This window comes from Macaca mulatta, chromosome 4 (genome assembly GCF_049350105.2).
Source record: "Macaca mulatta isolate MMU2019108-1 chromosome 4, T2T-MMU8v2.0, whole genome shotgun sequence".
Lineage (NCBI taxonomy): Eukaryota > Metazoa > Chordata > Mammalia > Primates > Cercopithecidae > Macaca > Macaca mulatta.
The window spans coordinates 112,550,205-112,572,823 of record NC_133409.1 but is presented as its reverse complement, the minus strand read 5'-3'; the positions used below and the strand labels follow the sequence as shown (position 1 = coordinate 112,572,823).

The 22,619-nt window shown below is 38.1% G+C and overlaps 1 protein-coding gene across 4 annotated transcripts in view; it reads left to right on the top strand.

Moving 5' to 3' along the window:
- KCNQ5 (potassium voltage-gated channel subfamily Q member 5) overlaps positions 1 to 22,619 on the top strand; it is a 567,770-nt gene that overhangs the window by 470,786 nt on the left and 74,365 nt on the right. For 3 of the 4 annotated variants that reach the window (XM_077998865.1, XM_028846834.2, XM_077998864.1), the window contains 2 exons: positions 5,173 to 5,268; positions 14,407 to 14,501. In XM_077998865.1, the coding sequence (XP_077854991.1) occupies positions 5,173 to 5,268; positions 14,407 to 14,501 (191 nt within the window). 4 annotated transcript variants of the gene reach the window in all.

Below are 22,619 nucleotides of genomic sequence, written 5' to 3'. Positions count from 1 at the left end.
TCCCACCAGTGCCCAACTCGAGATTCACCAGATGGTTCTGCCCCAGAACACTCAAAAGCACAGAAAAGAGACTGAAAAGGCCATGCATATGCTTGGGTACTAGAACTCAGTTTGAATACATCTTTGTCATGTACTAACTATGTGACTGCTTTAGTTTACTAGGGCTGCCTTAACAAGTACCACAGACTAGGTAGCTTAAACGATAGAAATGTATTGTCTCACAGTTCCCAAGGCTGAACATCCAAAATCAAAGCATTGAGAAGCCACGAGAGCCATGAGAGAAAGATCTGTTCCAGGCCTCTTTTCTTGGCTTATAGATGGCTCTTCCTCCTGTGTCTTCATGTCATCTGTGTCCAAATTTCTACTTCCTAGAACACCACCAGTCATATTGGATTAGGGTCCATCCTAATGACCTCGTTTTAACTTGATTACTTCTGTAAGGACCTATTTTCAAACAAGGTCACATTCTGAGGTCATGGGGATTAGGACTTCAACATACGAATTTTGGAAGGACACAATTCAGCCTGAACAGTGACCCTGAATAAGTTTATTTTTTAATAGAATAGAGGAAGAATTATTGAGCCCAGAGAAATTTTGTGCAGATCGATGTAATAATATAAGTCAAGTTCTTGTCATGAAGAGAACTCTCAATAAATGTTACTTCCCTTTGCCTGTATGAATCTAGAAATACATGTTTCCTGGAACAAAATGATGAAATCAAGGAGAATCAAAAAAAAACTCTTACATATCCAAGGCAACTTCATCTGGCAATCTCAACAATTCAGAACAGAGAAGAGATTCACTCAATAATCAGATTCCCTACAGGAAAATACCTTTAAAAACAATACAACAGTCTTGGGTTTTTTCCCATTATAACGGCACAAAATAATTGCAGCTTTTGTGTTTATATTTATCCTGAGGCCACATGTATAGCAACCTCTATGATTCAGTGAAAAACTATGAACAAGGAGGTAGGCAACCTCTGGGCTGTTGAAATAGACAGCAGTCTATGTTCTGTCTTCCTTCATAGGAGAGCCACTTGAGATCTAATTCATAACCTAGTCTTCATTCAGAGAAAATTCTGATAAACTCACCTTATGTTTTCATAATTCTTTGAAGATTATAAACAACAAATATAGAGGAAGCTGATAGAACAGACACTGCAACAGAAAGAAATGGTGAAAGACTAACAGCAAAGGAGGGAAAAGGAAATCTGTGAATAGCAAGCAGACATCAATGTTCAAAATGTGTATCCTGTCCTTAAGGTGGTCAGTAAAAATAAAATAAAATAAAAAGGTAAAACAAAATGTGTAAAGATCTAGGACCAATTAGTGTTGCAGTCAACACACCGCTGGAAGTGGGCTGCACTCAGCACAGCAAAAAGGCAGTTCCCATAATGAAACTCTGAACTATCACAGGGAGGTTAAATATGTCGCTAGGTTAAGTTAAAGGACAGAGACTAAGTAGTCATTCTTGGAAATGTTTCCAATAAAGTAAGTATGAAATTTTTATATGCAAATTAAATTAATACATGTTGGAAATCTGAAAATTTTGCTTTCACTGAAAAGAACATTTCTTAACAATGCCAAGAAAAGTAACCTCTACTATGGATCTTTTACTGAAACCTCACAATATTTTCTGAGTCCTTATTTATTAAATGAAAGACTAAATGGTCCATATATACCTTTAGAAAAAAACAAAGTGGCCAGAGATTTGATTATATCCTGTGTACCTGCCAACCAATAGTGTTGTCTGACTGAAATTTAGGAAGATACATTGACATTTTGCTGAGAAAGCTAGAGGCTGCCCCTATGTAGGGTTCCTCCCACCCAGGACGCCTGAGAACCAAGAAAGAAATGAGCCTTTCTCCATCTTACCCTCAATGCAGAAGGGCTGTCCGGCACATCACAGAGTCATACAAGCCACCCTTCCAAAGCTCCACTGTAGGGTCACTTCTCTCGGTGCCCACTCCATCTCTGGGCTAATGAGCTCACAGAAGAAGCCCCAGCTCCCTTGTGTTACCCTGATAGGCAGGTCTTTCTCCTCTTTAGGGTTCTTCCTTGTTTTCTGCTAGATATTCCTGCTAAGAGTATTTTCATTGATGAAGAAATTGAGTTTTATAGAGACTGAATTCCTTGAGACATCCAGCTAGTAAATTCAGTGCAAGAACTCTGTTTGACTCAAGATATTAACCATTCAATTAAAAATATTGGCCACTGTAATCATTAACAATATTAATTAAATGTAATTATTGCATTTAATAAAATGTTAACAACAGTTTAAAAAAATAGGATATCTTGCCAGGCACAGTGGCTCCCAGTACTTCGGGAGGCCGAGGTGGGTGGATCACAAGGTCAGGAGATCGAGACCATCCTGGCTAACACGGTGAAACTCCGTCTCTATTAAAAAATACAAAAAATTAGCCGGGCGTGGTGGCGAGTGCCTGTAGTCACAGCTACTTGGGAGGCTGAGGCAGGAGAATGGTGTAAACCCGGGAGGCGGAGCTTGCAGTGAACAGAGATCACGCCACTGCACTCCAGCCTGGGCGACAGAGCGAGACTCCGTCTCAAAAACAAAACAAAACAAAAGCACATTGGGTATCTTTCAGCATAGCCTATTTGCTGATTGTGGGTTACAAATTAGGTTCATTTAATCTGGAAGATAATGAAGGTTGAATATTTTAAATGTTTACCAAAACATATTTCCTCTCTAGTTGTTGTTTATGTAGCAGTTCTCAGCAAAGTGTTAAATCTTAAAACCTAAAAATTGAGTCTTGTTGCCTTAGAAAATGAATTAAAATTCAATTTCTAAGAATTTACATCTATTGGTGTCAATATTTGAAGGGATGACACATGTTCAAAGCTTAAGCCATGTTTTATGTGTGTATATACATATACAATAGACTTTATTTTCACAGACTTCTATTTAGGTGCACCACGCTGTGTACTAAGAGAGATGTGGAAAAAAATTGGAAAGGAGCCATGATGAGACAATAAGCAGACCTGGTTTAATAAATGCTATAATGTACAATCTGGCACAAGAGATATGTAGCAAACATTTGCCATTCACCAATATATATTTCCGAGCAATGCCAATGTGATTTTCAGTGCATTTTTAATTGTTTGGCAGATGATAAATTTGTGCTATGTAGTGCCTGTCTTTATTTTCCAAAGGGGATTAAACTCCAAACCTCATATCCACATCATAAGTGCTCAAAATGGTAGCTAGTGCTGTTAATTCAGCATCTGCAAAATCTGAATTATGCTCCATACAAGCGAATTATACACATATATGCACATAAATGCATGTATATATAATACATGTTATAAATAGATGCTAGAAAGTTTGGTATTTCATATTCCTAACATGTCTACACTTTATGAAAAGTAGTATTAAAGGGAAAGTAAAGGAATCTTTCCTAAATGATCTTAAACAGCAGAAAAAAACTGGAAGTTACTAATGACTTAAGTTGTTCTGGATTTAGAAATGGAGGGGCATTTTTATAACCCCCAAAAGGAGGGAAACATTGTTTAAATCTATACACCAGATCACAGAGACCAGGTTTCTATAAAGTTTAGTTTGTACAATCACAACCTGTAAGAGATAGAGATCTTAGTGTAAGACAGTCGCTGAAAAAGAGAGATGGAAAACAGAACCTATGATGTAATTTCTAATTTCATAGTACAGTCATTTGTACTAATTAATAATGGAGTAGATCATTGCTCATGAATAGCAAATAGTATTATTAGACCAATGCGTATTTTAAACATGATTGCATTACTTATTGTCTGTTTATTGTCACAGATGTACTCAGAATTGTGGAATCTCAAGATAAGAAGGAAGGTTAAAGGCTATCTAGAGCCCAAATATATCTCAGCCAAGTTGTTATTCAGCTGAGACTTAACACCTTCTAGAGATGAAAAACCCACCACCTCTCTAGGCAGCCTATAGCATCTTTGAACCATCTTTGAACTACTCTAAAAATAAAAAGAAAAGAAAAACAACCATTCCTTACCTGTGGCAAATACTGACTTAGTGCTTATAAAATGTCCATCTCTAACCTAAGGGTTAGACTGCTTGAAGTTTAATAAAAAGCTAATAATTTATAGCTAGCAAGTAAAATCCACAAACTTGAAGGCAGCAGAGTTCCCAGTCCCATGCCAATAAACTCAAGAGTTAAAGACAAAGCCCAGAGACTGAATTTAGCAAGCTCCAAAAGCCAACCCAAGGCTGAGACAAAGCATCTTGTTTTCACAAATGTTAGTAGACCAGAGCAAACTGGAAAGAGTGGGGGACATCAAAGAACCAGAATTTTGGCAGATGAAGATGATAAGCAGAAGGAAAGCAAAGTGGCCAAAAACTAATGTAAACCTAGAAGGGAATACTAATCTTACTAATCCCAAAAACGGAATAGGTGAACCAAAATAAAAAAGGCAAGGAATGGTAAAAGTGTGAATTAAAATGGGAATGTGCTTTGCAGTGATCTACGTTCTAGTCTTTACTGTACAAATGGGCAAAATAGAAGACCTTCTACTGTATATCTTCAAAACTGAGTATCCCCACCCTCCATTTTACTTTTCTTTTAGTAAGTTTAGAGTTACACCATTGTAAAGAACTACAGCTGGGATAGATTTTATACAGTCCTCTCTCCTCCATTTCATGGATAGAGAATCTAACTTTCAGAGTCTCATCAAAGTGCTAGAAGTATTCCCATGTTCACAGCAGTGAGACTTGAACTCCCCCAGATTTAAAATCCAGCTCTGTCCCAAGCTGAAATTCGTGTTCTCTACATTCCATCACTGGATGAGACCATTCGCTCTAACTTAGGCAAAAAGAAATGTCACAGAGAAGGCCACACACACACACACACACACACAAATATTGTGATTTTATTTATAATCATGGTGCCTATGCTATACCACAAAAGATAATAAATGACAATGCCTAATTGATTTACTAAAGAACAGAAGTTGTATCTCCTGGCAATATTGCCCAACAATTTGCTGTTGGTTGATGGTATTATAATGGAGAGAAATACTGCTTATTTTATGTTTATGGACAGGCTACATACCATTTGTCTTCTCTCAGACTCATTTTAGTGACTTTTTAATATTTGTATTATTTAACAGTGCTTTTGAAATTTTTGAGTGCCATTTTTGTATTTTGTTCCAGGGCATTCTTGGCTCAGGTTTTGCATTAAAAGTACAAGAACAACACCGCCAGAAACACTTTGAGAAAAGAAGGAACCCAGCTGCCAACCTCATTCAGGTAAATGTCAATGTAATAGGTAGATGGCAACATCTATGTCCATAGTGCTTGATGGGTCATTTTCCAATCTCTGTGCTTCATTGCTTGATAGAACTACTACTTTGTTCCTTTTTAAAAAAAAAATGAAGTCAGAACTTAATGTACAGTCTTGGATTTGGACAGGTGTTTCTCCTCTCCCAAACTGAAACACATGTATTTTTAGCAAACGATCCATGTATTGTTTAGACTAAGTAACCATGTCAGCAAGGCCATGCAAAGGTTAGCAGTTGTGTTGCTCCTGGAATTATCTAATATGTCTTATGAATTACTTGATGAAACATAATTGATCATTAAGTGATGGAGCAGAACAGGGCATTACAATTACTTTCTCCAGCCAGATGTATGTTGCTGTTTTAAAGAACAACATATTTGTTTAGAATGTCAAGGTTTAATACCTTTGAAATTGCTTTTAGTGCCATCTAGGGCAGTTAGTGGAAACAGTTATCCTATTTTGAGAGCTGATGGAACTATGGAATACATCGGTGTTTGAGAATATTAAACAATAAGTATATAATTTGAAGCTAGCTCCTAATACATAGGCTGTTATTCAGCATTTCATTTTCTTTTCAGTAACTCAGGATTAGCTTCAGCACTAAAAGGAATGCTTCTCCTTTCACCATCCATATATTTTCCATCCTAGATGCAGGTTAAGAATTACAGAATATATTTTTTGTTAGATTCATAATGTAGAGTTGACATTTAGTCATGGACAAAATAATTCTACAATCTAAAGTTTCTCCCTTCCTGCTAGGGAACTGGAAGCTACCGAATTTCTAAACTGGAGGGGCTTGAAGTGGTGCTCCAAGGCCCTAGGAAACTTGCCTTAACGCTGCAGTAACAGGCACACTGTTTTTTGTTTCGTTTTGTTTTGTTTTTTGTTTGTTTTGTTTTGTTTTTTGAGAAGAGTCTCGCTCTGTCGCCCAGGCTGGAGTGCAGTGGCGCGATCTCAGCTCACTGCAAGCTCCTGGATTCACGCCATTCTCCTGCCTCAGCCTCCCAAGTAGCTGGAACTACAGGCGCCCACCACCATGCTTGGCTAATTTTTTTGTATTTTTAGTAGAGACAGAGTTTCACTGTGTTAGTCAGGATGGCCTCGATCTCTTAACCTCGTGATCTGCCTGCCTCGGCCTCCCAAAGTGCTGGGATTACAGACGTGAGCCACCACGCCCAGCCACAAGCACACTGTTTTAATTTAGATTGTACCTTTGGGTGGGTGGGTTAGTGGGAGATAACCACTGCACCCCATACCTTTAGTGTTTATCTGTGGCTGTGATACATGCAGGGCCTCCCACAGAAATGGAGCTGGGGAAAGGAGGGGGCAGTATGGCTCAGTTATATCATGAAGGAGATCTGTTCATATCTCATCATTAAATGAGGATATTAATTTTTAAATCAAGCTATTCTGCAACTGTTGACAAGAAAGTAGACCATCGGGCATGACTTCCAATGCAAATCACTGAGAATCTCTATTTTTTTACATTATTTTTTACAATTTTTTTTACATATTCTTTACAGGTTTTAAAAGGGCACTAAAGAGAAAGTGAACTCTATTTTCTTAAACAAAAAGACCCATATGAAGTTGGAGTTTAAGATCTGATGCCAAACAATAATCAGCAGAATGAAAAGAGGAGTCACACACTTTAGGACACACGCAAGATACCCCAAGGTCCAGAATTCATAGCCTTTCATCCCTTAGCACTCCTTAACTGGTTACACATGTTCCAATACTTCTAATAAGTTTTTCTCTTCACCGTTCTTATCCTTTAATTTCCCTTCACTCTAGAACAATGTTTTCCAACCTGTGAGTGCAGAAGTTATTGCATAGGTTCCTTCCATCCATCTGAGCACCAAGCTCTGTCTACATATGGAACCAATAATACATTCGACACAATAAAACCTCTTGGACTATCAGCTGTTTTGTTTTTCTTTGAGGAATTTCTCATGCACATATCAGTTGTGATGATACAAAGCTGTGCTGCTCGATACAGTCACCACTAGCTACATGTAGCTTTTTACATTTAAATTAATTAAAATTAAAAACCAAGTTTGCCAATGGTACTAGCCACTTCTCAAGTGTTCAATAGCTACAAGTGGCTATCGACTACCATACTGTACAAGAGAAATATAGAGAATAACTGTAGGAAATCTCCTGATCTAACTTATCATTATTGACTACTAGACTGTGCAAGAACAATTTCCAATTGAACTTGAAAATAAATTGCTATTTCTACAGCAAATCATTGGGGCAGAGGCATTTATATGTCTACAGTCAAAATGAGGCAAGGCCTCCCTCACAGGTAACCCTGTGGGGGAGAGGCTAATTGAACAGTTTTACTTAGAGGCCTAGAATTTTATTTTATGGAACTGGGTTATGTAATACATATTGTAATCAGTAATTGAACTTGTACAAGTGCAGGTAACGATGAAGTAAAATCATGAGTTTTTATTTTACTTAAAACTCCAACTTATATGTTGTTCTTAACAAAAATAATGCAAAATGGAAGGCTTGAAGCATTCAAGAGTACTTTTAAAATCTAATCATAGTTTCATTAATCAAAGTAGAATCTACTAATTTTAAAAGCAATTGCTCCTTCATTTAAATGCAATTAATTTATTTATTAGACATAGAAATAATAATATAATTATTAAATTTGTTCATTGTTCTTCCTTGTTATAGTCTTTAGACAGAATTCAAGGCTTTAAGCCTTGATTATATATTGTAGAAATTTATATTTCAGGATACAGTAGATTGAAAAGCAAACTTCATTTACCCATCCATTCACTTTCTTACCCAATAAACCTGACTTGGTTTACTGAACACATAAACCATCAAGCCCAAAAGCATCTCATTTATTTTAGGCCAGAGTCACTATCTTCTAAAAAGTACAACTGAGATGCCCAAATTACTTCATCATTTGGTTGGTGAGAGAACTAAATTAACCAACATTTCAGCGTTTTAGGAAAAAATTTAAAACCCCAGAAGCTTGCAGCAAATTTAGCTGTGTCAATATCTTTCCATGATTCATTTAAATTTACTTTTCATTTCAAGCTGGAGCAGTCTGGAAAAAGAAATTAGCTCTCAGTAATGTTTTGAATACCTGCCCAAATGTCACAACTTTTATTAATAATGCTTAAGACTCATGAAGTGCTTTTTAGTTTGCAGGGTGCTTCTAATACATTATGTCACTTGATCCTCAAGACAAGCCTAGGAAGAGCTAGGACTCAAATCTCTGCTGTCTGAATCTGAATCCATTGCCCCTTTCAAAAAGCAGCATTTACATCCTCATAAATGTATGAGGATGTATGGGATGCCTTGGGATTTAACACTTAAAAATTCTTCAACAGTTTCATGTTAGAGGTTTACTTCTGGAGAGATTGGACTAGTTTTTTGTGGAACCAAGATGCTTTATTAGAAACAGAAACAGGGAATTAAGTAAAAGTTTGTGAAATAAAGGCTGGTAGGGATAGATTAGAAAATGTTGCTTTGATGCCAACTGATCCAAAAGAAAAATACATAATTTGCATTGAAACTTTGGCTTCCCCCAGTAAAATGACTTAGTCTCCACCCAATTACCCTAAAACGAAGCCACTAGTCATTAAGCTCAGGCCACTTATATAGAGATTTTACATCTTTTTAGTGCTCCAGTCATAAATAAAAACAGTGCAAGGTGTGGTGACTCATACCTATAATCCCAGCATTTTGAGAGGCCAAGGTGGGAGGATCACTTGAGTTCAAGATCAGCCTGGACAATATAGTGAGACCACATTTGTTTAATAAATAAATAAGAACAGAATCAGAAAAAAAAAAATCTTAGATGTGAAAAACATGAAGGCAGGAAAAAAAAAAAACAGAAGGTAAGATAAAGTTGTGAAATTTTCCCTGAAAGAATAAAAAATGATTGAAAATAAAGCAAAAACGATAAGAAACATGAAGGGCCCATCCAGGCGTTCCAATATCCCGCTAATAAAGATATCTCAGCTCAAGTGCATGGAAACTAAGAGGAGGATTTTATCAATGAAATAGGACATTATGATTCTCCAGAACAGGAGGACGGGAGTGGCCACAGTAGAAGAACTCACCAAGTACCCAGCACTGTGAACCAAAAACTTCACACCAAGATTATCATAGTGAAATATCAGAAAACTTACAAAAAGGGGATCCTAAATGCTTTCTGAGCAGGACAGAGCCAAAGGATCAAAAATAAGGATGACATTGGATTTCTCATTAGTAACCCAAAAATTAGAAGACAATGAAACAATACTTTCAAAATTATCGAAATTATTTTCAACCTAGAACTCTATGTCTAGCCAAACCACCATCAAGTGTAAGAGCAGCACCAAGGCACTTTTAGGCATGCAAGATCTCAAAAATTAATGTACCATTTACCTTTACTCAAGAAACTTTGTAAATAGAATTTCTCTTCCAAAACAAGGGGATAAGCCAAGAGAGAAAGAGACATGGAATCAAGAAACAAGAGATTCCACACAGAAAGAGCAAAGGGGATTTCTATGATGATAGGGAAGGGAAGTCCCAAGACAACAGCCATGCAGGCCTTGAGAACAGAATGAGAAGGAGGCTGAGAGCTCCAGGAGAAAGATCTTCAAGGAAGCGAAAGAATGGAATTCTCAGATTTCATGATGCATTTGACCAGAGGAATTTTATAGTTCTGTAGGAAAGCTCTGGACTGTATTCATAATAGGTACATCTACGCAAATCAAGAAATTAAAATAGGGCAATTATAACTCCCAAAAAAAACAAAAACTTCTATAGGAAAGAAAGAGTAGCCATAGTACATCACACTGCTGAACTGGGAACAACAGTTACATTGTCATAATAATATTAAATAGTAACTTAGCTAAGAATTGTGATATTAAAATGTTGGTAAGATGAAAGGAGGGGAAGAGGGCATGTAAGTGGGCAATATCATTATCTTTCAGGATAGGAATTTAATTGATAATGTCTAAAATTGAAAAACCAAGAAATATAACTATAAGCATAATCCTTGAAAATAAGCATTCTTGGCTGGGTGCAAGTGGCTCATGCCTGTAATCCCTGTACTTTGAGAGGCTAAGGTGGGAGGATTACTTGAGGCCAGGAGTTGAAGACCAACCTGTGCAACATAGCGAGACCACACCTCTGCAAAAAACTAAAATAAGTCAAGTGCAATGGCACACACCTGTAGTCCTAGGTACTCAGGAGGCCAAAGCCAGAGGACTGGTTGAGCCTGGGAGTTTGAGGCTGCTGTGAGCTATGATTGTACCACTGCACTCCAGCCTGGGTGACAGAGTATGACTCTGTCTCAAAAATAACAATAATAATAAATAAGGATTCTTAAAAATAGAAGCAACAACTATAATAACTGAAGGAGTTGCCTCTGAGGAACAGAAAGTAGTGTCAAGAGAGATGTGGAAAAGGATTGCTGGTTAATAGCCTAAAACTTTCAGAACTTTTACATTTTAAACTCTGTACCTTGAATAAATAAGCTGCGTGTTCATTATTCCTTTGGATGGTCAGCTGAAACGTTCTAGACCATTTCCAGTAAGTATCAAACATGTCATAACGATAATACTTGCAAGACAAATAAAATATTCCCAAAAAACTGAATTATGCTGGCCTTGTACTTAATGAGCAAAGTTCAAATCTGTTTGGCTGCCTAGAGCACCAGCATCACCTGGTAAATGGTAAATTTGGCTCTCATTTTGCTTCTTGTTGATTTGTCCTTTGAATTGTATACACCATGTAAATTAACCATAGGAAATCCCTCTAAATGTTATTTTTCTCTTGCCAACTACTGTGTGATTTTGGCTTTAAATATAGGAACATGAGCCACTGGATCACAGGGATGTGGGTTCAAAGTTCAGCTACTAGAAGCAATTTGCTGAGAGAGAGCCAAGGAGAAAACAATGTTATTATAGTGTAAGGGGCATAGAGTTCCACTTTCCACCTTCATTTTGACTGTTAACTAGTATCAGACATGTGACAGACGCCACCTGCACCTTCCGTACCTCTCATTTAAAAGGCATTTTTGGGAAATGAGTAATGAAAGGAACAAGAGCTTAGCTGTTGGGATCAATTTGATAGAAAAATAGCAAGACATCAGGTTTCATTGTAAAAAAAAAATCTTTAATTTTCTCAGAGCGGCCTCTTTTGCCCCCAGTTCTTTATAACATTCACAGGCAATGCCTCGGTCCCATTCTTTTGTTGTTCTGTTGTTTTGGATTTTTTCACTGGTATCCAATAATGTACAGACCTGCTGTATGCTTCTAGTTCTACAGGAGTCTTGCTTTCAATGTATCAGAACTCATATATATATATGTGATGTCTTCTATGGAAATTGTTTAATTAAAGCAGCCTTCTGTATCATCACAGCATTAGAGGATCTCTGGGCATCACTACTACAGAAGAAGCTGCAATGATAAATCCATGTGTTTTCCTTAATTATTCTGGATCACTCTATAAATTGTGTGTGTGTAATATTTGCTAAAATTAACATTTCAAGATGATACAACAATAGTTGCTTTATATACGATGTCAGGACACTTAGCACAAATTTCCACAGATTTGTAGATTAAATCAGCATGAGCCATGTAAAAAATCTCATTTAAACCTTCCTTAAAAATACGAAAAAGTCCCTCAAGTTCTACTACTGCATTTTTCTATTTTTTTATATCACTTTCTGAAATTTCATTGAAGTACAATGTGCATGCGGAAAAAAGCACATATCCTAGGAGAACTGAGCACACCTGCATAACCAGCACTCAAATAAACAGAGCATGACTTCCTGTGTACCCCTTCACAATCACTATCCCATGGGGATAAACACTGTGCTACCTTCTAACAGCATAGAATAGTTTTACCTGGTTTTTGTACGTTATGGAAATGTACTCCTTGGTGTCTTCTTTTTCTCACTCAACATTATTCACATGAAGTTCATCCATATTGTTGAGTGTAGTTATATGTACTATTGCCATGTAATATTGTACTATGTAAATATATCACAAATATTCTGTTTATTCTACTGTTGCTGGGTATTTGGGCATTTCCAGCTTTAGTTTATTAGAAACCAACATATAGTGCATATCTTTTAATGAACATATATAAGCATATATGTTGAAAATATACCTAGGAGTGTGTAGTTGTATAATAGTATACATAAATGTTCAGCTTTCATAGAAACTTCCAGTTTTCCCAAGTAGTTGTGTCCATTTTTAACTTTTATTCAGCATACATTTATTCAATGATATTCTCAGGAAGAGGAATATTGTTAGATCACATTTTATTCATTGTAGATTTCACAATCATGACTGATGGTTATATAGTAGGGATATGGCCCATTTAAATGAATTGGTCCGCCAGGCATGGTGGTTCACGCCTGTAATCCCAGTACTTTGGGAGGCCGAGACGGCAGATCACTTGAGGTCAGGAGTTCAAGATCAGCCTGGCCAACATGGTGAAACCCTGTCTCTACTAAAAATACAAAAATTAGCTGGGTGTGGTGGTGCGTGCCTGTAGTCCCAGCTACTCAGGAGGCTAAGGCACGAGCATCGCTTGAATCCAGAAGGCAGAGATGGTAGAGAGCCAAGATTATGCCACTGCACTCCAGCCTGGGGGACACAGGGAGACCCTATCTCAAATAAATAAATAATAAATAAATACGTTTGTCACATAAAATAGAATGTTTTGATTAATCTACTGTAATAAAAAAAGTTTTCTCTGAGGAGACTGGAGTAAATACCTGGCCATCACAGATGTTTGCAGGCTCATTACAAAGAAAGAAATTTACCAAAATCTATGTGGGAAAGTAAGGTCAGGCAGTCTCTCAAATGAGCAGTTCAGATGGAAGCTTTTCCAAAAACAGTCTTCAAGCAGTCAGCAAGTCTCTGTGGAGGGATTCTATGACCAAGAGCCAGGCAATTTGAGATACTGTCTCGACTCCACCAACCTTGTATAAACCTCCTCATTTATCTGAGCCCTTTTTTTCTCACCTACAAAACAGGAATCTTAATTCACACTTTGATTGTGAGGATCCCATAAAAATACTTTGTCTTATGTGTGCCAGGTATAATTACATGAAATGGAGAGAGTTTATGTTTTACATCAAAGAGCTATAAACATGTTCTTAGGTCATGGCATAAATCCTTAGGCGTTTTCCAGCTATACACCTAGAGTACATTTTCCCCATCTCATTTTAGTTCTGCTTCTTGTTATCACTATCTTCATTTTTAGCATTAGAAGTATTGCATAGTTCAAGGATTTCATTAACTAAATCATTAGCATACCCTGGCATTCATTAGTTAACTAGTTAGCTTACTAGTTGCATAGTGGATTTTCATTAGTCCTTTGTTTCTCCCTTATCAAATATTGATTAAAGATCAATCTCTGGAATGTATGCTCATGCTCAAGTCGCTTACCTAACTACTATCTTGGATTTTAGCATTTAGCCAGTCAATCGTCACTTTTTGTTTTGGATAATATAGTATCTTTCCCTTACCAATTCAAAAATTACATTATATTACACTTTTGGGGCCTTTTGCTTCTTGGTTTGTTGTTTTGAAAAGCAGTTCTGTCCAGGCGCAGTGGTTCATACCTGTAATCCCAGCACTTTGGGAGGCCAAGGCGGGCGGATCACTTGAGGTCAGGAATTTGAGACCAGCCTGGCCAGCATGGTGAAACTCCATCTCTACTAAAAATACAAAAAAGAAAAAAAAAAGAAATTAGCCAGGCATGGTGGTGGGCACCTGTAGTCCCAGCTACTCTAGAGGCTGAGGCACAAGAATCGCTTGAACCAGAGATTGCAATGAACTGAGATTGCACCACTGCACTCCAGCCTGGGCAACAGAGTGAGAGTCTGTCTCAAAATAAATAAATAATAAAATAAAATATAAAATAAAATAAAAGCAGTTCTGATGTAGTGCAATATGTTTAACAGTCAGCTGAAAATGCCAAAGTAGCCTTCTTTCTCCTTTGGGCATTTATCAGGGCTAAGTATGAGAGGCAAAAGATCTTAACGTGTAGTAACTTAATAATTTCTCTTTTTATTTTATTCTATCTCCTGCTCTCTTTTTTCTTTTTCATGTCCCCATCTATGCCACATGCAGTGTGTTTGGCGTAGTTACGCAGCTGATGAGAAATCTGTTTCCATTGCAACCTGGAAGCCACACTTGAAGGCCTTGCACACCTGCAGCCCTACCAAGTAGGTATCAGTGTGACAGCTGCCGCTGTAGTTGAGTCTTTTCAAGTGTGTTAAAGAAACCATACCCACACGCACAAAAAAAGTGTTAATGTTTGGCTTGTCTTATTCTCTGTTGCTCCTAGAGAGATTCAAACCTATTTAGTAGCAATTCTGGCACAAAACTAAATGGAATCAGTATCATTCCTCACAATCCACAGATTGGGGTTAAAGATTAAAAGAATGTAAACTTTTATAGAGATTTATTTCTACTATTTCATGCTTATTTTCTAATGTCTCATTTCATAAAACCCACCAGCATCCTAAAGGTAAGCACCACAGTTCTTGAAAAACAAGGATTATTTATTTTGCACCCATCGTCTGACCCCAAGAGATGAGTGCTTAGAGAGTAATCATCTTTGTATGTTTAAATCTCTCAAAGCCATTTCTTATCTGGATCCCCTCTGGATGGTCCTCAAGCTTTCACTTGCAGATCAAACTCATGTCAGTGACGAAAGAAGAGAAAAATAGGAGTCCTGATAGGATTATAGTTTACAATGAGGCAATGGGATCCAGCAGATTAAAATTTGGAATTAGCATTCACAATTTTAAAGTAAGATTACTTTTCTTCACATTTCACTGGCCAAAGTAAATCACCCAGCCATGCCTAAACTCAAAGAAAATGGGGAAGTACAATTTTACCATGTGCCTAAGAAGGAGGCAAGAACCAAGGACATTATGAACAGTCCTAATGATTACCACAGAGACCTGTAATTTAAAGAAAAAAGAAAAGAAAAGAAAAGAAAAAAGGCCTTAGTCTTGGAGTCTTGGAACCCTGGACTCCAGTTCAACTATCACAGAAAATGTTAAATCGTATTCACCACCTAATTAAAGAAGCCCTCATTGAAATACCAAAGTCGTAAGTCATGAGAAAGGCTTTCTGTGAGTCACTCAGCTTGATTAGCATAGTCTGTTCCTCAGGTTGTTCAAAAGTTATTAAATTCCTCATCCGACTTAGCATTTGAGAGCACTGGCTGTTTTTCTTCATAGCCCAACAAAACCTTAATCCTAGTGGCTTCATGGGATTCAGGACACCTAACTACTGTGACTCAGAAAAAAAACCACCTGTTCTTACTGATCTGGGGGGATATCAGCTGAGGAAACCTCCATGACATTCCCTGGCAGTGCCGTCTTCGTGGAGGTTTGCGATGCAGCAGAATGTGTACCATTGGGAGGCACCAGATCCATCATTAACTACATTACTTCCCTGTTCTGCCCTTGGCCTCAGTTTTTCCACCCACAAAGAGAAGGACAAGAGTTGGGCAAGATGATTTGTAAGCTCTAATGGGACATGCCTCCTGGTGGGTGGTGTCTAAAATTCTTGTCAGCACCTGGGACAGAGATAGTCATAGTAATCCAGGGATTTTAGAGAGGATGGAACCTTAGCATGGATAGAAGCATGGATGCTGTTGAATGCATGTGTGGATTAAAATCCTCTTTTCATTTAGATCTTGAAGTTTCATTGAACTTTTTATTGAGTTTAAGACCCTTTCAACATTTTGATATTAAAAAACCAAAAATAGAACATAACTCCTGTGCCACTTATTCCTTGGGAGTATGAACCAAAAATAAGAATTATATAGAAATTGTATTTCTTGTCTTCATGAAGTTTGCTAGGTAAATGTAAAAAGGGAATCTGAGTAGCAAAACCGATAGAGAATTCTCAAGTGACAGAGGAGAGTGGTCTATTATCATATGTGATTATTTGGCTTCCCACTTACTGCAGTTTTTGGATTAAAAGCCATTCTGAAGCCTGGAAAAACTGTTTAATAATGAGTCAAATTCCCCCAGTAAATCAACTATTATTTTATTCACAAAAGTTCTTTCTATTCCTCTGATATTTTCCCTGTCTTAAGTGGGGGTGGAGGTGGAGGAGGATTTATGCAAACACCTGTGTTCATTATATCCCACTGTGCCTGTCAATCTTCCCCTCACTTTCCTTTTCCTGCAACCTCATGAACCATGGGGCTCAGCTCCATTGAATGAAGAACAGTTATTTGTCCAGAATGACACAGCAGTCACTGGTAAAGTTCATGGGAAACTGGATGTCCTAACATCTCTCCCTCCAGTAATGCTTCATTGCTTCAAATTGCAGAGGTTCTTAATCATTTTTGTTGTTTTGTTAAACCAGTGAGAATATGATGGAAATTATGGGGTCTTTCCCAAGAAAGATATTCAATGCACAAGAAAATCAATACTTTGCCTACAATTTTAATGTATTAACAGAGTCCCTGAAGCCAAGTTCAAACTTTTGCTTTACAAAGCAAACTTGCTTTAATCAAGTGACAATAAATTTCAGTGACTTAGAGGGATCTTTTTACATTTAAGTGGCTTACCAAATGGAGAGTGTTGTAGTAAGAAACAGACTACGATTGCTATTTTATTTACATTGTGTATTTTCCTTTAGCATTCAGCCTAAGAACTTCTGATGGGAAAGATCATTTATTCAGTCATGTATGCGTTCAACAATTACTCATTGAGCACCTATGATGTGCAAGGCACAGTTCTAGGCACTGAGAATACAGCAGTTGGAGTAAAAAAAAAAAAAAGTTAGACTCTCTGGCCTTGGGAAGTATGTATTCAAGGGATGCTGGGATAGACAATATAAATAAATAAATAAATAAATAAAGGATATGTTAGATGGCATTAAGTGCTAAGGAGAAAAGTAAAAGAAGGAATTTAGGGAGCACCAGAGGCTATAATTTCAAACAGGTGGCCAGGAAGAAGATCAATTTATCAACAATATCATCACCCTCAACAATGTTATTGTTATCATTAAAAAACACCAGCCCCGCCGGGCGCGGTGGCTCAAGCCTGTAATCCCAGCACTTTGGGAGGCCGAGACGGGCGAATCACGAGGTCAGGAGATCGAGACCATCCTGGCTAACACAGTGAAACCCCGTCTCTACTAAAAAATACAAAAAACTAGCCGGGCGATGTGGTGGGCGCCTGTAGTCCCAGCTACTCGGGAGGCTGAGGCAGGAGAATGGCGTAAACCCGGGAGGCAGAGCTTGCAGTGAGCTGAGATCCGGCCACTGCACTCCAGCCTGGGCGACAGAGCGAGACTCCGTCTCAAAAAAAAAAAAAAAAAAAAAAACACCAGCCCCATGCTCTTGTTCCCCATAATTTTAGAGATGTGGTGGGATGCTTTGATTCCACTAAACAGGATGAGAGAGAGGTCTTAGAAATAGCTGTGCAGGGCAGAGATAAATAGGAGGAGGGACACTCAAACCTGCCAGGGATACAACCAGCAGTTCCTTACTCTCTCTTTTCAGGTCTGGTTTGTCTCTTACATACACTCTAGAGGTCTTAGCAGTTCTATTTCAAAGTTTTGTTTTAATAACAGAAGAGTGTATAGAAGCAAGTACTTTTCTTGATTTTCTCCTCAAAGAGAGTGAAGCCTATGCAAAGGGCAAAACACAAGTAAATATGCTGTTTAGGGAATGAGTCAGATATTTTATGAGGCTATGGGGAATTATCAAGCTTCAAGAACACCTTGTAGTACCTTAAGAAGTGGGGATTTGTAGGTTAGCTAACCCAGTGCCTTTGATTTACTCATAAGAAAACCAAAACCGGCAAGCAAAGTGCCTGCCCAAAGGCACACAGCTCATTTGCAAAGAGTACAGACCCTACACCATGGTGCTTAGACCTAAATTTGCTAAAATGAGTTATTACAAATGCCACCCAACAGTATAGGCTAAAAGAGTTTTGATAAATATTCTATGTACCTTATTTAATCCAAGGAAATTTAGATTTTATACAATACAAAAAAAAAAATCTGCCTCAGCAAGTGACTGAGATACAATTCGTTAATGAATGCAGATTTAGAAACCTAAGTCTGCCAGAAGCACAGAGAACAGTTATGTTGTAACTAGCAACATTCTAAGAGCCCTTGCTAATGCTGGTTAGATCAGAACCACTTTTTCTTAGCCATGGATAGCTTTAGCTAATGAAAAGTCTATTGTTTTTGGTTCTATGTGGGCAGTCTTGACTTCGCCAAGTAAATGTTGTGCTAGCTCAGGTCTGTATCATAAAGAACATATGTTAGCAAGTTGAGTACATTTATTATAAAGAACATTGCTTTTGTGGATCTTGCATGAAAAGAGTTACTTAAGGTACTTGATTCCCCAATCTCCAATTTGGCCATTATCAAGTGCTATAAATATATTCACTGGTTTATCATCATTTCTCTTCTGCCTGCACGCACCTGAAGGAAAGAACAAGGGGAAGCATCAAGCAGGTTTGTGATTTCTCTTTTGCTACATGTTTGTTTATAAATCTGATACCTACCAGATGTTTTAAATGTGTCTCATGTGAGTAAAATCGATCAACAAATACAAGATGATTAAAAGTGACCTTTCACAAGACTGCCTGCAAAGGTTGCTATTTTATTGATTTTCCCCCCTTAGTATCAAAGTGTCTTTCCCTAACTCACTCCCTGCTTTTTCAAAATCTGTAGGGCATAGAACATTTGGAGTGGGGGAGGAGGGAAATTGATCTTGGATTAGACCTTGCTGTCATTTTCCCAGACAGAAGTATTATCATAGTATTCAAATATGGTAATCTAGAGAATGAAGGAAATGAATTTTTTTCTGAATGTTATAAGTCCAGGCAGCAGTCTAGGATACACTCCCCTTCACTAGGGTGCTTCTTTTGGAGTGAGATATATATATATATACATATAATCATTTTTTTGGTAAGATGAAATCATCTTGCTGTGACAGCTCAAGATCTCCAGCCCATTGAGTGCTGCGGTCTACTCAAGTGACTCAAAAAGAGCCCCACCCCCATCTTTTAGGAAGAAGACAGCCCTCCCAAAAATTCCCCAAATAATTTACGATCAGTTTCCCATGACTTAGATGGAATGCTTCATCAGATTGCAGCAGAGAACTAAACCTAGAGGGAATAGGAGGTGAAAGAAAAATTTCTTGATCCGTGTTAATGAGTACCAGGAAGTAACTAGATTTGAGAGCAAAGCCCTGAAAAACAAAGCCAGGTGGAACCCAGCATTAATGATGTGAAGAGTGTCAGAGGCAGAACCAGCAATGAGAATCCCAGGTGCCTGGAAAGCAAGAAGAGATACATTTTTTTTCCTATCATTGTCACTTTGTTTCCGTAAAGAAATGAAGGCATCCACCTACCCAGAGTTAGTCCCTAAGTGGAAGCCAGTGTGGGCCCAGGGATTGTTCTTTTAGCTTTGTACTATTATAAATAATTACATTAATCATAATATATCTATGCAATACCAAAGCCAGTTTTGAAAGTTCACTTGGTGTGTTAAGGCTCTGGACTATCCATTTTTGCATTATATTTATATGTAAAGATACACAAATCAAAACATAAATGCATTCGTCTATGATGAGAGATAGGTACAATAGGATATACAACATCAGGCACATGTTCTGGGTAGGTAACCTACCCAAGGGATGGCATTCAAGTCCCTTGTCTTATTTGGTAGCATAGAGTTAGAGCCAAGGGCATTGGATATTCCTTGGTGATATTTCCAGGAAAAAAAAGTAGTTCTTCCCCACCTAAGAAATGTTTTTGACCAAAGAGAGGTTCTAGTCACTAGATTCAGAATAGTCTTTGCCTAGACACTGGAAGAGACAAGCTGACCAATTCTAGACCTTTAGTCCATCTTCTAGATTCCATACAGAGCTCACCATCCTTCTGTTGTGACAATTTTACTTGAAAAAAGTTACACAAAATAAATCATAGCCATTTTAAGCTAGTTTATAGCTGCTTTGGTGATATTTTTAAAGCTTTCATTGTCTCAGGAGCTATCCATTTACTAATTATCTCAAAGGGTCATCTGCCCCCAAATCCAAAGGACAGAGACCATCTTTGACACAAATTCCAGAGCTTCCTGGGGGTGCAATCACCCATCTTAGTTTCATCCTCCGAAACGGAGCTGTTAACAACTAAAAGAGAAGTTTGTAAATGACATGGAGGTGCTTGAACAAGTGTAAACTCTATGGCAATTCTCAGTGAGGGTACAATGATATTGTACTGTTTTTCAATGTTAGCATAGCAGAAAACAAAGACAAAATTAAAGTGTCACTTTTGAGCTTCTGCTCACCAGTCCAAAAACGAGCTTCCTACTCAGTTGTCACAATTCAAAAAAACTACCAACCAAATTTTCCACATTTATGATGTTCGCATATACCTACAACATTTACTGTCTGCATACAGCAGACTGAGATTGTCAAAGAAAACTCACCCATAGGTTTAAATATGTACAAAACCACAGAAGTCGGTTGATGACTTAGAGAATCACACACGGAAATTTCTTGCTTCTCTGTGGTCATTGAACATTTGGCAAAAACAACCTTGAAATAAGTCCTGTACTATTACTTAAGCTAGATTCCTTACTTAATGTCTTATATTTGATACACTTAGGTCTCTTATCTTCCAACTAGCTGTCATACCACCCTGTTTAAAGCTATGACAGAATGTGCTCAAGAAATAATTCTTGGATAGAGTAATAAAATGGCCCTGACTTCAAGGAGTTTGTGGGAAGAGATAAAACACCAACAAAAAATGGGAAGAGGGCCGGGCGCGGTGGCTCAAGCCTGTAATCCCAGCACTTTGGGAGGCCAAGACGGGCGGATCCCGAGGTCAGGAGATCGAGACCATCCTGGCTAACACAGTGAAACCCCGTCTCTACTGAAAAAAAAAATACGAAAAACTAGCCAGGCAAGGTGGCGGCGCCTGTAGTGCCAGCTACTCGGGAGGTTGAGGCAGGAGAATGGCGTGAACCTGGGAGGCGGAGCTTGCAGTGAGCTGAGATCCAGCCACTGCACTCCAGCCTGGGCGACACAGCGAGACTCCGTCTCAAAAAAAAAAAAAAAATGGGAAGAGAGGAGAAATATAAAAAGAAAAATAAAAAATTAAAAACATTGCAATAATCTGAGGAAAGTAAGTTAAAGTCCCATTTAATATTATGTAAACTTTCACCTTGTTGTGCTCCATACACAGAATTTATAATCCTGCATAATGAATGCAGAAAGGCTATTGTAATAACAATAGCAACAGTACTGTCTTAGAAAGTAACAAAGTTGTCTTTACCCAAGCAAAATATGCACAAAGTAAAATGCATTTATAATGAGAATTCTTCCTTAGAGAAGAGTAAATCTGGGTCCAGAGTATTGTTAATTAATGTTTGACCCCATTTCAAAGGAACTAATTGACACCATCCAACTGCAGAGTCATTTACTGCCTTTGGGACCACGGAGTTATTGATGGTGGTTCAGATAGGCAGAGTAGACAAGCTTTGGCTCAAGCAGGAGCTAACGTTTTCATCTTTTAGCTCAGAGCTTAGAATCTCCTAAGTCCTTCCTCATGGGGCTTTTCTTTGTGTTACAAACTGAGAGTAACCCAAGTGTAGATGAGTTCAACACAGCAGCCAACATCCGCCTCTGGGTGCCTGACACTCTCACCTTGACTGTAGACTGGGCCATACACGGAGAGGCTTTTCTTTCTGCAAAATTGATTAAGATGTCAAACACATTTATAGAACCCTTAGTTAACTATATTCCCGGCTTTGGAATGTTCTTGTTAAAAAGGGATTTTGTCTTTCTACACTGAGGTTAGGGTATGTTTAAACAAAATTTGCCTACGATGTCTTGGGCTAAGGAAAAATATCACATTGTTTGTGACAGATCCAAAAATTTTCTTCAGAAACACAATGGCCAGGCACAGTGGCTCACACCTATAATCCCAGCACTTTGGAAGGCCAAGGAGAGTGGATCACCTGAGGTCAGGAGTTCGAGACCAGCCTGGCCAACATGTTGTGAAACCCTGTCTCTATTTTTTAAATGCAAAAATTAGTTGGGCGTGGTACCACATGTCTATAGTCTCAGCTACTTGGGAAGCTGAGGCAGGAGAATCAATTGAACCTGGGAGGCAGAGGTTTCAGTGAGCTGAGATCACACCACTGCACTCCAGCCTGGACAACAGAGCAAGACTCCATCTCAAAAAATAAAAAAATAAAAAATACAAGCCATCATTCTGAAGAAGAGCTTTTTAAATATAGCTCCACTGAGCAATAGTGAAAATACTGTTTCATCAGTTCTCTTTGGT